Raw genomic sequence first — 17,426 nt, forward strand, 5'->3', positions numbered from 1 at the left:
GTTGTCTCGACGAGGCCCTTGAACCCCTGGCGGAGGGAGAGGGTGTTGCCCTGGTGATCAGCTGCTCCATTAGCTGCGCTTGTAGTCTGTCGCGCTCGGCTTGTAGTCTGTCGCGCTCGGCTTCGCGCTGGATGAGAGCGATGTCGCGCTCTGCTTCTCTTTGGGCACCGTCAGCGGCGCGCTGGGTGTCGGACCGGTCTCTTGCCATATTCTCTTCCGTCTGAAGGCGTCTCATCTCCAGGCGTATGTGCTCTTCTTCGCTCCGCTGCTGTGTTTGGAGTCGATCGCGTTCACCCTGAAGTCGATCGCGTTCACCCTGGAGTCGATCGCGTTCGGTAGAGGCTGTCAGGCTGACGAGGAACGCCTGTGACAGCATCCTCTCCGCCTCGCTGGGGGAAGACGCTTGTAGAGGTGAGCCGCTCCTGGCTGTCCTCGTTGGGGAGTACTGGAGCTCTATCTCCTCGGCGCTCTCCTCATCTTGTTCCGTGCAGGGTTCCACCTCTGGAGGGTTGTCTTCCTCCCGGAGCTGGTCGGGGACTACTTCTTCGGTATTGGCGGGGGGTAAAGGCATGTCTGTTCCCTCCTGGTCCCCACCGTGAGCTTGGTCAGTTACATTAGAACCCACTAGGGCCTCTGTGGTCGGGGTAACCTGGTCGTTAAGGTCAGACATAATTTTACTTTCTACTTTTACCACGTTTACCGTCTGTAGAAGGCTAGGTAGTTGACTGACAGCGTAATCCTCTAAGTACTGAGGTGTCTGTCGTCTGCGCCGCGGGCGTTCTACGTTAGGAGGACCGTTTCGTGGAGTGTTCATCATAGGCCATTTCAATATTAATAACACTATATTAATATTACACTAGTTACCCTCCGGCTCGAAGGACCAATTGTAACTGAGGGGTACAATTCTCTGACTGTATTGATAAGTATGGTATCATTAAACCACTACCGCTTGATGTACTTTAACTTCTGGCCATCCAGTACACGATATCTAAGTATGATGAACACTTTCCCACATATGAAACCAGGTCCACACAAATATAACAGTCGAAGGTTTAATATAGCAAAAGGTATATACAACATTCACTTAATTACATTTATGATTTGAATGCACTTGTAAGGCAAATGAGTATTCGTAGGCAAATCAACACTGAATGTCCAATCTCTGGTTACGCAGGAAGCAAGTATACAACCTGGTTCTTTAGGGAAACTATAGCGATGGTACTTAAGGATTATAGCGGGATACTAAAGGGGTCCTGCTGGTTGTAAGTCAGTAAGGGGGGGGGGGTTTGGAGAGCCGTCAGCTGCATCCCATCTGGCCAACGATTCCTGGGGAGAATTCAGGTACAGAAAACGGTGCCCGCAGGATCTTGATCCACAGATGAATACACTTGGGCCCTCTTGTAGACGGTAGCTGTAGGTCCACAACGAAGGAGAAGCGAGGCGGCCTCGGTCTGGGTTGAGCGCCGTCTCACCTGGGCTCCTCTCGGGGGTAATTCCAACACTCACTGGCGTTGGCTGTTATCCGCTCCACAAATCAAAGCACCCAAAGCAAATAGATATTCCATGCCGTATAGGCTCAGCAGTCGTCCGGGTAGGTAATCCAATGTGCAGGTCCACTCGTCCTCGCCCAGAACTCCTCGGATGAAAGCACCACGCGTGGTCTGCCCAGCCTGGTTAAGACTCTAGATAACGCGAGGAAACGATGGGGGTGCTGCTCACTTTAGAACTTTAACCGAACGATGCACCATACATAATAGACTATTATTAACTTAATAGAAATACGTCCCACTCGACGGTACAGTGCCAAACTATGACAATTCAGCTATGAATTTACACGAGGTCTCAATGCCTATTCTGGGGCCAAAATAGGCCATACTGCACCACACGTGGGTCGTGGGTGAGGCTTCACGTCTGTTACTAGGTTGGAGGGTAAAGGACTAATGGACTAAAAGAAAGTTCTACTTTACTTGCGCCCTATTTATATGCACGGTGAACAAATAGTACCATTCGTATTTCGGTAGCCGTATTCCTACGCGGAACCGGGGCTAGTTGGGACATGTTCGTCGGCACTATTGAACTTGACTCAAGGGGCCTGTCTGCTGGCGCCAGGTTCTTGTCCAATGAGAGAATGAACTATTATGGGCTGTAGTAGACTAAAGGGATATTCAGTGTATATGTACAAAGAATATACAAGGGATATCAAACGATATACAAATACTATTAAATATATATCCATAAATAAATATATATATTCGGTTTAATCTGATCCTTCACAACAATGCTACTATACCAAATTCCCCACTGCTAGACGAACAATACCTTACCCTTAACCTCTTAACAGGCAGGCAGAAAGTGGCAATTTTTTTTTACTTGAACTTGAGGACTGCATACTTTTACATACATACCACGCCAGCAATGGGTTCTGCTGAACCGTTTAAGATCTGGGGTTGGTCGCTTTAAAGCATCATTAAAGAAGTGGGGCCTGGCAGACAGCGCTGCATGTGAGTGTGGAGACGCTGAGCAGACTGTTGACCACATCCTGACCATCTGCCCCCTATACAAACCACCCTCGGAAGCCAGCCTCTTTGATGTGGGACCAGAGTTAAGGGCATGGCTACAAGATACGGAGTTGGACCTCTGACGTTACACGAAAGAAGAAGAAGATCTACAATGTACTATGCTACTATACCAATTTCCCCACTGCTAGATGAACAATACCTTACCCTTAACCTCTTAACAGGCAGGCAGAAAAGTGCCAATCTTTTTTTACTTGAACTTGAGGACTGCATACTTTTTTTGCAAAGCTTAGCTTTATACTTATAGCACATGCATGAGCCTGGTCTCTTTTGAAAGATAACATTCTGAAGTTACTAATACAAAAAAGGATAATCACTTTTAGTGCTAATGAAATGGAGTAACAGAGGTTTGAACTTGAGTTGAACTTGTGTACTTTAGTGGTTGCCAAGTATGAGCTGGAAAACACTGCGCCTCCATATCCTTATGTAGTACTGGTCCACATTTTATAGTGTTTGAGAGGTTTTAGTAAACCAATGCCAAAAAAGAAAAGGGTTCCAAAATCCATTTCTGCAACTCATGTTCGCTTGTCAACTTTCACCTACTTCCTATATTTGCACCCCATCCCCCACATGGGGTATCGTTGGAAGAACTCGTTGGCTACAACGCTGACCAATAACTTTTGCCATCAGCGGTGATTGGTCAGTTCTCAAGTGTATACAGTCCGACGTGGTCATTTGACGCGCGGCCTGTAAAAATATGCTCACCTGACATATCATCATGTAACTCGAGAACCGAGGCACGGAATTGGTCGAGTGAGGTGGCGTTCGAACGGTGGCAAATAGACAGTTCGAACGGTATATTATATGATCAGTGAAAAATGCAGCCCCAAGCCGGTAGATGCTTGCAAAGTGCCGAGACGTGCGTGTGTGACGTGCACGCCGGGCCCCACCTGTTAAGAGCTTATTAACTGCCAGAGGTGTACCCCTCCTGCTGACTTGTTGTACACAATTAAGTCGCCTTGGATAAAAGCGTCAGCTAAATTACTAAAATGGTCTGTTTTTTTCGCAGGAAGCCACCATGACCTATATGTTTGTTCAAGGTGCCGTCATCCTTTGTATCCAAAAAAAGACAAATTGGCATATGAGTCGAGTCCATCAGCTATCATTTGCACGAGCAGACACCCACCCACTCCCTTCAATTTATGGCATTATGTTTATTGCTTGACCTCATTAAATGCAACCATCTCCCCTGAATTTAAAGGAGATGCACTGTTGTCAGTATTGATGGTGTTTCACAACTCTTTTGACTTTGTTTTCTGATCCCATTTAAAAACCAGGCAGCTCTAAGTCTCATTGCCAAGCCACATTCTACATAAAGTTGCAAAGAAACCCATCGAGGACATGCTGCCCTTTCTAAGTTGAAGTGGAGCACAAGGTCAGCGCATTTTGAAGTTTGCTTTAACAAATCCCTGTGCCATCCATCTGTCGCTGTCTCCTCCCTAGGACATCAAGCAGATGTGAACATTTGCATTTTCTAGAGTATTACAGCCTGGTGCTTAAACTACCGTGGCAATGAATAATTCTCCATCAAACCTCTACTCAAACGTACCTTTGAACTTTTGTTACGTGAGCCATTCTTGGCGCATCCTCTATGCAAACATTATCATTAAATATATGTCTAGTTGTGTTTTCCCATCTTGCCGTCAACCTCTGTACTGTAGCGGTGGCCTCCTCCAGGGCTTGGTGTCATTACCGAGTAGATTGAGGCGTTCTCCTCAGCGGGTTTGATGCTTTAATTGTGCCAAGTCACCTGTGAAAGACTGGAGGCTGTAGTTAAATGAGCCAGGTGTCCCAGCGGCCAGGTTGCCTGTGGCCTGCCCCCCCCCCCCTCTCTCTCTCACTCTCATGTGTCTGCAGACACCCATCACCGCTACCAACTCAGTGACATCGCCGCATTGGCATAAGACGTTGCATGCTAATCAGAGCTTAGCTGCCAACCTTTACAAAGAAGGTCTCTGCAGCCATAACCTGATAACATCTTTATTGTATGTTCTTTTTGACCATGATTAGAAAGTATATGAAGCAGATTTGGTAGTGAGGGTTAGGGCTCAAGATAGTACTCTCTATATTTACGAGACCATCAGTCATTGTAGAAACTGTAGATTGTGTGGGCTTCATTCCAACATGTCTAACCTGTACCTCTGTGCTGTGTTTCTCCTCTTAGGTGGAGGTGTTCCTGTTGCTAGCCATGTTTCTCTAGTGAGGCCTGGTCCACTGCCAACATGAGGCTGGTGCCCGGGTCCCTCCTGCCGGTGGTCTTGGCTGTCACCCTCGCTGCCATCTTACCTCCGCTATCCTCTGGAGCCACGCCCTTCCCCCAGGACCTTGAGCCAATCAGCATCGTGGGCAGAGAGTGTGAGTTCAAGCTGCATTGTGTTGCCATGGTGACCCCTTAATGCGTTATAGAGGACAAAGTGAAACGAGAGTTCATGTTGTGATTTTCCTCTCAGGAGAATGTAGTGCTGGTTGAACGGCTGTGTTAAGTATTACTCAGCTCAACGAGTACAGCACAAAGATTCGAAGCTACTGTAATGCTTTGACCAGGCAGATTATTGACTTGAGTGACACATTCATCATACCAACTGGACCATCCAAGTAGCCCATCAGTGTCACCCAATGAATGGAGAGGTCTGCAGAGAGGGCCCGGCCTATGGGTGAACGTGCCGGCCTATAATCGACTTAATAGGTGACTGAGACCACAGCCTGCGCACTGTAATTGATCTGCCTTGAGGAGTGTAACGTGGCCATTAGCAGAAATAGCCACATTAATTAGTCCTATATGTGGAGCTCCATCCCAGGTGTAATGAGGGCCATTTGTCACCTGAGGTTCCAGTAGGTGACGGCGTGTCAGGCCATTCCCACCCTCGGCAGGATGTCCATGAAGGTGTGGCACTTGGGCCTCAGCAACTGGGGTAGAGGTTGTGGCCACGCACGGCTCCCCCAAAACTTCTTTTAAGTAAGGGAAAGTGCTCAGGGAGTAATTATAAGACCTTTGTCCCCAAGGGGAGAGTAGTGGGCCACGCCTGCAAGGGGGGAGGGGGGGGGGGGGGTCAGGCTCTCCACGTGGAAGATGGTGCTTCCAGCTGCTTTTGGCATCTTTTTTTAGTGAGGCTTGCTAATTCAGCAGCAGCATCCCTCAGGTCGGATGGGAGACTACAGGCCCGTCAGTACAGCACTTTTCACATGAAGTAGCCGCAGCCCAAGCTCATTGCTTCCTGACGAGGGAGAGAGCTGAGAGGCCGCTTTGAGTTAAGAGACTATCAGGCAAAACCCGCTGACTGTAACGAGGAGCTGGTTTCCTTCTGATTGAAGCGCCAGATTTGGAGCATGTTTGTTGTTATGACTTGGCTGTCACTGATGAGCAAACTGTAGACCAGCTGCCACTGTCCCCCAACATAGTCAGTTCAGGCTGTTTGAGTTGTAGAGACATAATAATAATAATAATAAACTATTTGTATTGCAGCCCAAAGTTAGGGATGGGTACCCGAATCAGGTACTTTTGAGGGTACCGACCGAATCAAATTTTTTTTTTTTTTTTTTTAAGATTAATGCGTTAATTATATTATCGCGCGATACTAGTATAGCGTTAACGCAGCACGTTAACGCCGTTAACGGCCCAGCTCTAATATATATATATATTATTAAATTGTTCTAAATAAATTTAAAAAAAATATTTTTATTTTTTTTTCCAACATGAAACAAAACATATATCACAAACAATACAATAATAATACATAAAAAGACTTCCCAAGACAATAACTTAACACCACATGACAAGACAATAACTGATACAGACTGTACAGTGATCATCCTACATGGACACTCGCTCGTTCTCTCCCCCCGCTCACCCAAGGACCTCAACATGAGTCACACTCGCATTACATTATTAGGTAAAAGAAAAAGAAAAAAAACTAAACAAAACAAATTCCCAAACTTATATGCGTTCTTTTAACTTTGCCACTGCAGCCAACCAAATTGCGATATTAGATTCCTTAACCCCTACAACATGTGCCGTGGATATCTCCAAATAGATCACATCAAGGTAGGTGAGAAACCATACCTTCGGGCAGAGTTTGTCTGGGTGAAACCAACGTGAGGCAATCAATTTTTTTGCGGCTGTGAGGCCGGCCAAAATGAGTCCTTTCACCTGTATAGAGGTCGGTAATTGAGAGAGATCATTCAATCTTTAATTATAAATTATTTGAAGTTTGGATTATTATTATTATTTTTTTTACAACTGATGTAGGTAGATTACATTTTTAGAAACTAAAGTACAGAAAAAAGGTTGGGTACCGGTATCGATTCACAGGTACCCTACCCAAAGTGCTTCACAGCAGTGATGTACACACAAAATTAACATAGGCATAACATTAGCATAGAATTTATATTAAAACCTCCCGGAAATTTGTAATCGATTTCTGTCATTAACATCTGAAATTATTATAAAATATCAAATATCAAAATAGACAGAATAAGAGCAGTGCAATAAAATAGAAATACATTTGCATAAAATTGTGCAGTGAAATAAAATAGTTCTCATCTATATTACAACATTCACAGTCTGGATGCAATGAGTCCAAGCAGACTGAACAGCGGTTCTCAGCGGTTTCACACCGGCCGGGCTCCGTGTCGGAGCCGGTTCCCGAACGTAATCTCGAACCGGCCGGCGCGTTCACACTGGGAATAATTGGTACGGAACATGACAGAGGCTTTAGTTCGGCCCTCTATGAAAACACTGAGCACCGATTTTTCATGTTCCGAACCAATTATTCTCGGTGTGAACGCGCCGGCCGGTTCGAGATTACGTTCGGGAACCGGCTCCGGGTCCCAGGAAAAACGTAGAATACGGTAGTTTATTTTTACTGTTTCATTCCTAGAAGTTAGCCTAGTAATAGAATAAGAGTGACTATTATGATCGTAGCACGTTCTCCTCCGTTATCTCAACTAAGCTATGGAATCCTGGGGCCTCATTTGTGAAATGTTCTTGCGCACAAATTTGTTCTTACACACTATAGGAGTTTTTAGCCCTCAATTTAGTCTGGCAGATGGGAAGCATAGCCTGATGGCTCCTTGTAACTCCTTGCCCCTGAAATCCATTGTGTACCTCTTGTAACATTAATGTCTTTGCAAGCCTGGATGATTGCCAGTTACAATAGGTATCAGGCTTTGCTTCCTGTCTGTAAGACTGAATTTGGGGGATAAAGAAACTCCTATAGTGTGTACGAAAAAAAAATCGGGAATTTCCTGGACTCAAATCTCAACAACAAAACATCTTCTAAGACGGGGGTCCCGGAGTCAAAACGTTATGGGGGTCTGTGGCCTAATATGTACAAATGTGGGGGTCCTTGGTTAAAAAAGTTGAGACCCACTGACCTAGAGTTCATAAGCCGGCCTTTGTTTGTGTTGCTCACACCATCTTGCTCATTTAAGTTCGCCATTCAGCAGCGACGGAGCAGGGTTCAGAGATATGTCTGCATACAGCTGTAGCTTCCTGCTCACTGTGCCTTGGACTGTTGTGGAGATATACACACAAACCATTCTAATGACGGTTACTTTTTGACGGGCTACCGTGGAGCACCAGAGATGAAGACGTTAGGGGGACTTCCGGTTGAGCGAGACATGGAGTAGGACGTTGGTGTAGAACAGGGGTCGGGAACCTATGGCTCGCGAGCCATATATGGCTCTTCTGGTGACAGCATATGGCTCCAAGAAATTTTTGAGTAAAAAAAAAAAAAAAAAAAAATGTTTTTTTTAATTTTTTTTTAAATACTTGTGACATTTCTTAAAAATACTGTGTCATTTTAAAGTAAACAGAAATTAGTTTTGAAGATACAGCTAATAGCATCTGTAGCTGAAGATATAGCGAGCAGAGCTGGCGAGGGAACACAAGTGGACAGAAATAAAAGATCTTCAACCTGAAGACCAGCTGATTCTTAAAACTTGGAACGAGCTTCCTGTGACATACCACACAATGCAGCGTGAGTATCGCCGTATTGACCATGTTTGGCTCTACATATGCATGTGGGCAGTCATTCTCGCATATGAGGAACATTAAGACCAACCTACGCTCACGTTTAACTGATGGAAGCCTCAACGCCTGCATGAAGCTCAACCTCACCACGTATGAACCAGATTACAAGGCCATCAGCAAAACCATGCAGCACCAGAAGTCGCATTAAAAGTAAGACATATTTAATTTATTATACGTTAAAAATACCATATGGCTCTCAATGAAATATATTTAGAAATATTTGGCTTTTATGGCTCTCCCAGTCAAAAAGGTTCCTGACCCCTGGTGTAGAAGCTCCTGCTGACTCAACTTTTTTTACTAGTATATTTGCGCTTGTTATGCTTATGCTTAAACAACTTTAAAAATACCTGAAACAACTTTTTACTGAGTTGTTAAACCTTGGAAAGGGCTTACAATGCCGAACAGACGTGGTAAAGTAAGATCGCCTATGCCTGGTCAACAATCCCTGCTCTCGGGTGACTCCCCTCCCCGCTCTGATTACTACCACTCCCACCCCGCAGCAACACCTGTGGAACACGCCGACTTGAAACTAGAGCTTCTCGCCGACCTGCGTAAGGATATTGCAAAAATCTTCAAGTCAGAACTTAGAGCAACGCTCTGTGAAGATTTGTATACAATTAAATCCGAATTACAAGCGGTGAAAACTCAACTCGCCACCGACAGAGCGGCAACACAATTGGAATCGGATGCGCTAAAAAGGACATTGGAAGAGATAAAACAAGCCCTGTCGACTTGCTCCGATGACATTGTCGCGCTCCAGAAGGAGAATCAAAGCTGAAATGGCCAAACTGGAAGATAAGCACGAAGACTTGGAATCCAAGTCGCGCAGAAATAATATCAGGATGGTGGGGGTTTCCGAAGAAGCGGGTTGCTCTGCACAGCTCATTTCAACGCTGCTCAAAGACTCACTCCACCTCGACAAAGCCCCCCTGCTGGACAGATGCCACAGGTCCTCTCAGCCCAAACCAAAACTCGGTGAGCAGCCCCGGGTTATAATTGCCCGCCTGCATTATCACACGGACTGCATCGACATCCAGCGACGGGCAAGAGAAGGCGGCAAGATGACTTACAAAGACAAGCCCTTTCTCGTCTTCCCAGACTACACGTCCAAGGTAGCCCAGGCCCGTGCAACCTTTAATGACGTCAAACGCCAACTTCGGGGGATGGAGGGTGTGAGATATGGTCTACTTCACCCGGCTCACCTGCGCATATCCTACAACGGTGAAGATAAGGTATTCATGTCACCCGCAGAAGCTCAAACTTTCATCAACAAGATTAATAAAAGTAAGGACTGAATGAATCCACATTATAGAAGGGTATGTCATAGACACCTTCCCCTCCTAGGTATTTAATTACTAACTGACTTTTTATTTTATTTTTATTTTCTCTAAGAGACACAAATGCCTGAGTTGCTGAGTCTATAACGGATTGTTCATGACACTAAATGTATCCTAGGGGGAAGTGGGTGATCACATGTTGTATACCTGTTAATAACTCTGAACCTTTTGAAATGTCTATGCAATCATACCCTAATATCTTTAATCGCATTCTTGTAATAGATGGCCATGGCCTGTGGCAATTGTTGAATTGCTACAACTCAATTGTTTATATGTTGTTATTCACACTGGCTACAATACGAATGCCCTGCTCTTCTGCTCGTTTGCTAAAGCTAGTCTATATTCTTTGTTTTCATGGTAATAATGGTCTTAAGACATATTTGGGCCATAATGCCACAGTCTATAGGCTGAATTGGGTTTGATAGTTCTAACTTAAATTCTTATCTACAGTTATCTGCGCTGTTTCCTGATTTTCATTCAGCACCTTGTTTCAGGATTAGAGAACGGATCTGTTTGGGATACATTTCTATCATATCAGTCATGACTGCTTGTTATTGCTCAAGCCCTGTGCGCGCGCATTACTCTTTAATAAATGCTGTACACAGTCTGCAGGACTCCACTAGCTCAGCTTAGTCACCAAGCTGTTTGCTTTTTAGTTTGCAAACGACTTCCTAGGGAAATTATACACTGCAGTCTTCACTGCCAGGTCAGGGAGACTTTAGGTGTGGGGGGTGGGCGGTGGTTAGGTCAGGGGGAGATGGTTAGTGAACTAGGGTTAGGGGGGGGTAGGGTGAATGTGTATGTATGTGGCTGGGGTCAGATCTGCAAAACCTTATTGTTGTCTTAGATATTTGCTGTCACTACATTTTGATAATGGGTGATGGCAGGTCTTAGTAGGTTTCTGACTTGGAATATTAAAGGTATGGGTAATCCAATCTTACACGTTTTTTTACAGGAGACACACCTAAGGAACAAAGATCATCACAGGTTACACAGCCCTCAGTTTAATCAGGTCTTCCACTCTGACTTCAATTCAAAGGCCAGAGGTGTGGCGATTCTTATTGGGAAACATTTTCAATTCTCCCCCACCAAGATCATTGCTGATAAAAATGGCCGGTACATTGTCATAGTGGGCCTTTTGTACCAAAAACCAATGTTACTGGTCAATGTGTATGCCCCCAATTTCGACAACGCCAGTTTTGTTCACACACTACTTGGCAATCTCCCTTTTCTAAATTCCCACCTTCCCATTTTTGGAGGAGATTGTAACTGTGCTATTAACCCTGCTTTGGATCGCTCCAGCCCGCGCAACCTCTCTCAAACTAATGTCTAAAGCATTTGCAGATTTTATGTCACAACATGGTCTCATAGATCCTTGGAGATTCCACAATCCTACGGCCAAAGAATTTTCCTTCTTCTCCCAAGTACACCACTCTTATTCTAGAATTGATCATTTTTTTTATAGATGGCTTCCTTGTGTCAGCTCGTCCTGACTATTTAAGTATTGTTATCTCAGACCACACCCCTTTGACCCTAGATATTAGATTCTCCTCTCAAGACAGAACCCCCCCGGCTCTGGAGATTGAATCCCCTCCTATCAGATAAAAAGTTCTGTGAATTTATTTTAAAATCTTTTGATGCTTTTCTTGTTATAAACCAGAACGACTCCACCTCCTTACTATGGGAAACATTGAAGGCGTTTCTCAGAGGGCAAATCATTGTGAACAAAGTACACAAAGCTAAGCTCCAAGAGCTCACATCTAAGATACTTCAAATAGACTAGAATTATTCTTCAAACCCTTCCCCCAAACTTTTAAAACAGCGACTGGATTTACAGGCGGAATTCGACCTTATTTCAACTTGTGATGCGGAGCAGCTCTTAACACATCCTGCGCCAAAAACAAGTTTACTCGTTATTGCCCGCCAATCTAATAACGCCAACGAGTTTACTCGTTTTTATGATCGTTATTTCCTTTATGATCGTTAATTCATCCAGGAAGGCTCCGGGAGCCAGCTGGACCCTGTCTGATATTTCAGCGCATCAATACCGCCGCCTGGTGGATTTTGGGCGAGTTGCACTCTACTCTAAACCGGATGTGGCGCTCTGTGCATCGGGGAAAATCCTCTTGTTATGTTGATCAAGACAAACACTCGAGTGCATTTGATCGCTTTCGAGACGCAAGAATCAATATACTTTTGGTGTTTATTGCGTCATACAAACGGAAAATGGATGTAGCAGATCGACATCAAATAATTGGAATTTTTTTTCTCCAGAATCATCGGCCACAGGTAAGAGTAATCTAACGTTAATTCCAGCTCGATTGTCCATTTATTTCATTGCAATCCATCTGCTCAACGTATGATGTCTTACTAAGGAAAGCCGTTACTGACAATCAAGGAATCATAAACGACCCCCCCCCCTTTCCTTCACGCATTATAGAGCATAATGTATACCGAGTAATGTAATTTTTTTATATAGCGTGTATTGAGTGGTATTTTCGAGACTTTGTCCACAGTACTTAATTTAGATCCGTTGCCATGTCCACGGATAGCAATCTTTGGAACCCCTACTGAGACACTAGCTCTTAACTCTAAACAAAAAACAATTATCGCATTTACATCTCTTAGCGAGACGCATTATATTGTTGGACTGGAAATCCACCAACAGTCCTTCCATAGCACAATGGCTCAACAGTGTCATGTTCTTTCTCAAACTTGAGAAAATAAAATACACTATCAGAGGTTTAAGTACAACATTTTACAACATATGGCAGCCCTTTATAAGCCATGTTAACGAACTACAGCGTCTGCCTCCCGGTTGATCCCGATATTCACCTGCTCTCTCAAATATAGTCTGATTTGCTGGGTTTCTCCTTCCCATGTGAACTGCACTGTTATGTATGTCAGGCCTCTCCTTTTTGGGTGAGCTGACCTGGTGGATCTATCGGGACTCTCCTGTACCTGTCGAGCGGACACTAATTAGATGCTAGATCCCACCCCAGCCACTCCCAGTAGTTAAGGACTTAGATGAAGCTTGTGTGAATGTGTGTGTATATGGGGACTTAGGGGGATGGGTTACTGGGAGGGCTCAGTTTGTTTATTGTATTTTCATTTATCATTTATTTAATTAGTGTATCTGTATTACGTACCCAAGATGTGAGTTAAATTTATTTAAAGTCATGTTTGTTTATAAAAAAATATTTTTTAGCATTTTTGTAATCCATCAGAGATGTAAGCCTTGGGCATCTACACAGAATCCTTCGTGCCTGTTTGTGTCGCTTTATATTTTTGTAATCTTTATTATTATTATAAAAAATTTTTAAAAATGTATTCGTATTTCAATGTCAATCTTTCAATTTCAATGTATTTTTGTCGTTTGTGTAAAAAGAAAAAAACCAATAAAAATATATATAAAAAAAAAAGAGATGAAGACGTTAAACAGTGGTTTTACCGTTTGAGTCATTGACTCCGAGCTGGAGACCTTCCAAGGCAGAACGTAGGACAGACGGATGTTCTCCTCTTTCACGAGGCATCTCTTGGATTTGGTGCATCATCCTCAAGTTGGCGTTTTGCCTGGAAACGTCTCTATACTTCCCCAGTTTTGTTTCAGATGCGGAGCAGTCCGTAAGTCTTGAGTCAGGGGAGACATATTTTTGTTGTTGTTTTGGCTCCATACTCCAGCACATTGGACTTGAAATAGAACAATGACTATTGAGGTTAATGTGCAGACTTGCAGCTTTCATTTGAGAGTATTTACATCAATATCGGGTGAAACATTCTATAAGTAGATACTAGGATAAGTGAACAAAGTAATCATAATTGGTATTTGGTTGAAAATCTGAATTTTAGGCAGGTCTTAAATGTATTGGATTAGGAAGCTATGTTGCAATAACTTCTCTGTATCACATTTAAATGTGTTAATAGCCCCCCCAATAATCTGTATGTAATTACTTATTTTATAGTAATTTTCCTTAATTCTTTTTTTGCCAGTATGGCTGTGAAATAGGTATTATATTCAAAGTGGTCTTAAAAGGGTCCTACTGTTGAAACCTGTATTTTCCTCCTGAAATCTTATTTTTCTAACCATCTTGTCCTCCCATACAGACTCCTACCTCTATCCCAGCTTCCAGGGCCTGATGTCGGACAATGACACGGTACGCCTGGGCCTGGACTTCCAGAGGATGCTGCGGATCAACCACATGCTCTACATCGCTGCCAGGTTGGTCATCTTAACCTCCCACCCCATATTCCTCTCATCAATACAGTATTGGCAGCAACTTCACAAATCCTTCCAGTGCATCTCTCAGCCTAATTGCATATAGCTCTTTTTGCGATCGTGTCACCTCAGGTTAATTATCTAAAAAGTATGAGGTCCCACCCCCTGTACCCAATTCATTGTGCAAAATACATTACCTTTCCATTTTGGCACCGGCCCAAACCAGAAAACACTCTTGGCAGCCAAGAACTGTGTCCAAAAAGGTGCAGAGATTCTTAATGTGCCTAAGTGGAGTTAATATTTCCCACAGCTCCATAGAGCGAGTGGCAGGTTCGCGCCACAAGAGACATCTCTGCAGGTTGTGTGTTGATACAGGGAAAAAGGTGAATTTCCTTATAAGCGTCTCTCTTTCCCTCAATATCTATCAATAAACAAGAGATTTGAGAGAAAGCTCTTTGCGTATGTGCACTCTCAATCTTACTCTGGAGGGGAAAAGGGATATAAAAGGGGCCAGGGAAAGCGTGTTTTGTTGGGACGGCGTGAGAGATCAGAGATCCCGCAGAGGGTCTGCGCTCAAAAAAACCTGAATGCCAAAGAAATATGAGTGCAGAGGGGCCACTCGTATAACGCCCTCTTCACTTTCCCTCTCACTCTCCTTGTAGGGACCATGTGTTTGCCATCAATCTTGCCGCCTCCTCGGAGCAGATCGTCCCCCAGCAGGTAAGCCAGCCTGACCCCTGTGACGCCACTTTCACCCTACAGGTGTTTGAACCCTCTCTCCTGTTTGAACCCTCTTTCCTGTTTGAACCCTCTGTCCTCTCTCCTGTTTGAACCCCCCCTGTTGTCTGAACCCTCTTTCCTGTTTGAACCCTCGCTCCTGTTTGAACCCTCTCTCTTGTTTGAACCCTCTCTCCTGTTTGAACCCTCTGTCCTCTCTCCTGTTTGAACCCCCCCTGTTGTCTGAACCCTCTTTCCTGTTTGAACCCTCGCTCCTGTTTGAACCCTCTCTCTTGTTTGAACCCTCTCTTGTTTGAACCCTCTCTCTTGTTTGAACCCTCTCTCCTGTTTGAACCCTCTGTCCTCTCTCCTGTTTGAAACCCCCCTGTTGTCTGAAACCTCTCTCCTGTTTGAACCCTCTCTCCTGTTTGAACCCTCTCTCTTGTTTGAACCCTCTCTTGTTTGAACCCTCTCTCTGGTTTGAACCCTTCCTTGTTTGAACCCTGTCTCCTGTTTGAACCCCCTTGTTTGAACCCTCTCTCTTGTTGGAACCCTCTCTCCTGTTTGAACCCCCCCCCCCCCCCCCCCTCCCCAATGGAGGGATTTAAGGATCAGTTCAATGATCCAAATAGATGTTGGATGTTGTTGGATGAAAAGCTTTTATCTTTTAAACGTTTAGGAATTGCAGGGAAATTGTCTGGTTTTCTGAATGGTGCCTCTTTTAAAGCTGAGCGGGTTAACTCTTAGGAGCCCAATTTTCTGAAAATCCGCCTAAACATATACATACAAATACATAAGTAAATGGAAGATTGCTCCACTTCTACAAGGTCCATTTGCATGTTCTTGGTATCTAGGGACATCTATGGATCTCATGGAATGTATTGCCAATGTCAGAATTGTTGTCTATCACTAGGCTTGCTTAAATTGTGATGAAACAAAGGAGAATATGAATTATGATTTTTCTTTGCATTTTTGACAGTGAATAACACCGTACTAAAAATGACCAGACATGAAAAACTGCCACTGAGCTTGTTCAGTTACTTCTTGAGATCACGTGTAATTTGGATTTAGTATCACCAGGCGTGCATCGAGAATGAAGAATGAAATCTACTGTATGTACAGTTCGATTCTTAGAATGGATATGGCTCCGCCATTTTGCATCGTATTTCAACACAGATGGTTGCTAAATGTTCACAGAAGGTAGACACACTAACTGCGCTCCAATCTATGCCAATAAAGTTCCGTTTTGTGGTATAGAATCCAGAGAAATAAGAGAAATAAAAATGCACACACAAGTAATTTGCTTGCATGAAGCTAGAATTCGCTGGGTAGTGTAGTTGTTTGAAATTTCAACGCTCATTGAGAGCGCTGGATGCCCTGTGCTCATATGACTACAAATCATCATCATTCGGCGACGGATGCTAATTCAGAATGGCAGATCTCCGCGAAAATATTATCACATTTCAAAAACTAAAATCTCACTAACACTTTAACCTATTGGTAAACAAACGTATTGCTGAAAATATACAATATGACTGCTGTTGTGACATGGTTAGGATGTTTACTCTTGGATACATTTGGAGGGAAAAAAACACAACATTATGTCATATAATCTAGACAGATTGATTTATGACCTGATGTCATTTGCGGTCCGCCGATGGACCGCACAGGTGGAAGAGGTTAAACAGGTTCCATAGACACTGTTGGGTTAAACGTTCTCATTAAAAACAAAATGCATTTTCAATCAAATATCGAGGAACTTAAATGGTGGAATTTATAGTCTTATCTGCCAGAACTCTCATCCTCCTCCCAATTATTTCAAATTGAATTTAATAAGTAATGTTTTTGTATGTGCTTCACAACAGTCCAGTCATTGTCTCATCACCATTACCATTGTAGTGTTTTCTCTCTTCTCCTAATTAGTTGTAATTTCTGTCCTTTTATTTATTATTTTATTTATTTTATTTTCATTTAGCTTATTAGTATTTTCAGTTTGGTTTAACTGTTGAAGGGAGCCTCCCAATAAGACTGTTTTGCTGTTTCTTGACTCTATTGTAACTATTGTGTTGCAGTACAACTGTTAGCCTTCCTCTATATAATGTCATCTAGTTATTATGTTAGCCTTCCCCTATACAGTATATAATAGGGGTGGGAATCGCCAGAGACCTCACGATGCGATACTATCGTGATATTTGCGTCACTATACGATACTATCGCGATACTAAATATATCGCGATACGCTGAGTATTGTGAATATTATTATTTCTTCTCAAATTTAATTTATTACCTTTTTTCAACTGCAAAGTAAAACTGTCAACATGTTTTATCTAATAAAATAAAGTTCAGTCTGTTCATCTCACTTCAATAATTTTTATTGCAGAACATGGTATTTTCTCAAGCAGACAGATGTAAACACTGTAATCTGTGTTGCATGTACCTGACAAACTGAACTGTTTGTATTAGTCATATTCCAACTTAACTGAATGTGTGTGTGTGTGGACTACTGTACTATTACAGGTATTGAAATGAACAATGCAACTTCCTTATAC

The 17,426-nt window shown here is 43.4% G+C and overlaps 1 protein-coding gene across 2 annotated transcripts in view; it reads left to right on the top strand.

The window, feature by feature from the left end:
- The window catches only part of sema6cb (semaphorin 6Cb), a 264,346-nt gene that overhangs the window by 157,856 nt on the left and 89,064 nt on the right, over positions 1-17,426 (top strand). The window contains exons 4-6 of one of the 2 annotated variants that reach the window (XM_084336359.1): positions 4,741-4,931; positions 14,049-14,163; positions 14,823-14,880. In XM_084336359.1, the coding sequence (XP_084192485.1) occupies positions 4,799-4,931; positions 14,049-14,163; positions 14,823-14,880 (306 nt within the window). In that variant the 5' untranslated portion in view covers positions 4,741-4,798. Of the gene's footprint in view, positions 1-4,740; positions 4,932-14,048; positions 14,164-14,822; positions 14,881-17,426 lie in introns of those variants that run through there. The other variant, XM_084336360.1, reaches the window with a different exon arrangement.

The sequence above is a fragment of the Notolepis coatsorum genome (genome assembly GCF_963971535.1).
Source record: "Notolepis coatsorum genome assembly, chromosome: 19".
NCBI classification, from domain to species: Eukaryota; Metazoa; Chordata; class Actinopteri; order Aulopiformes; family Paralepididae; genus Notolepis; species Notolepis coatsorum.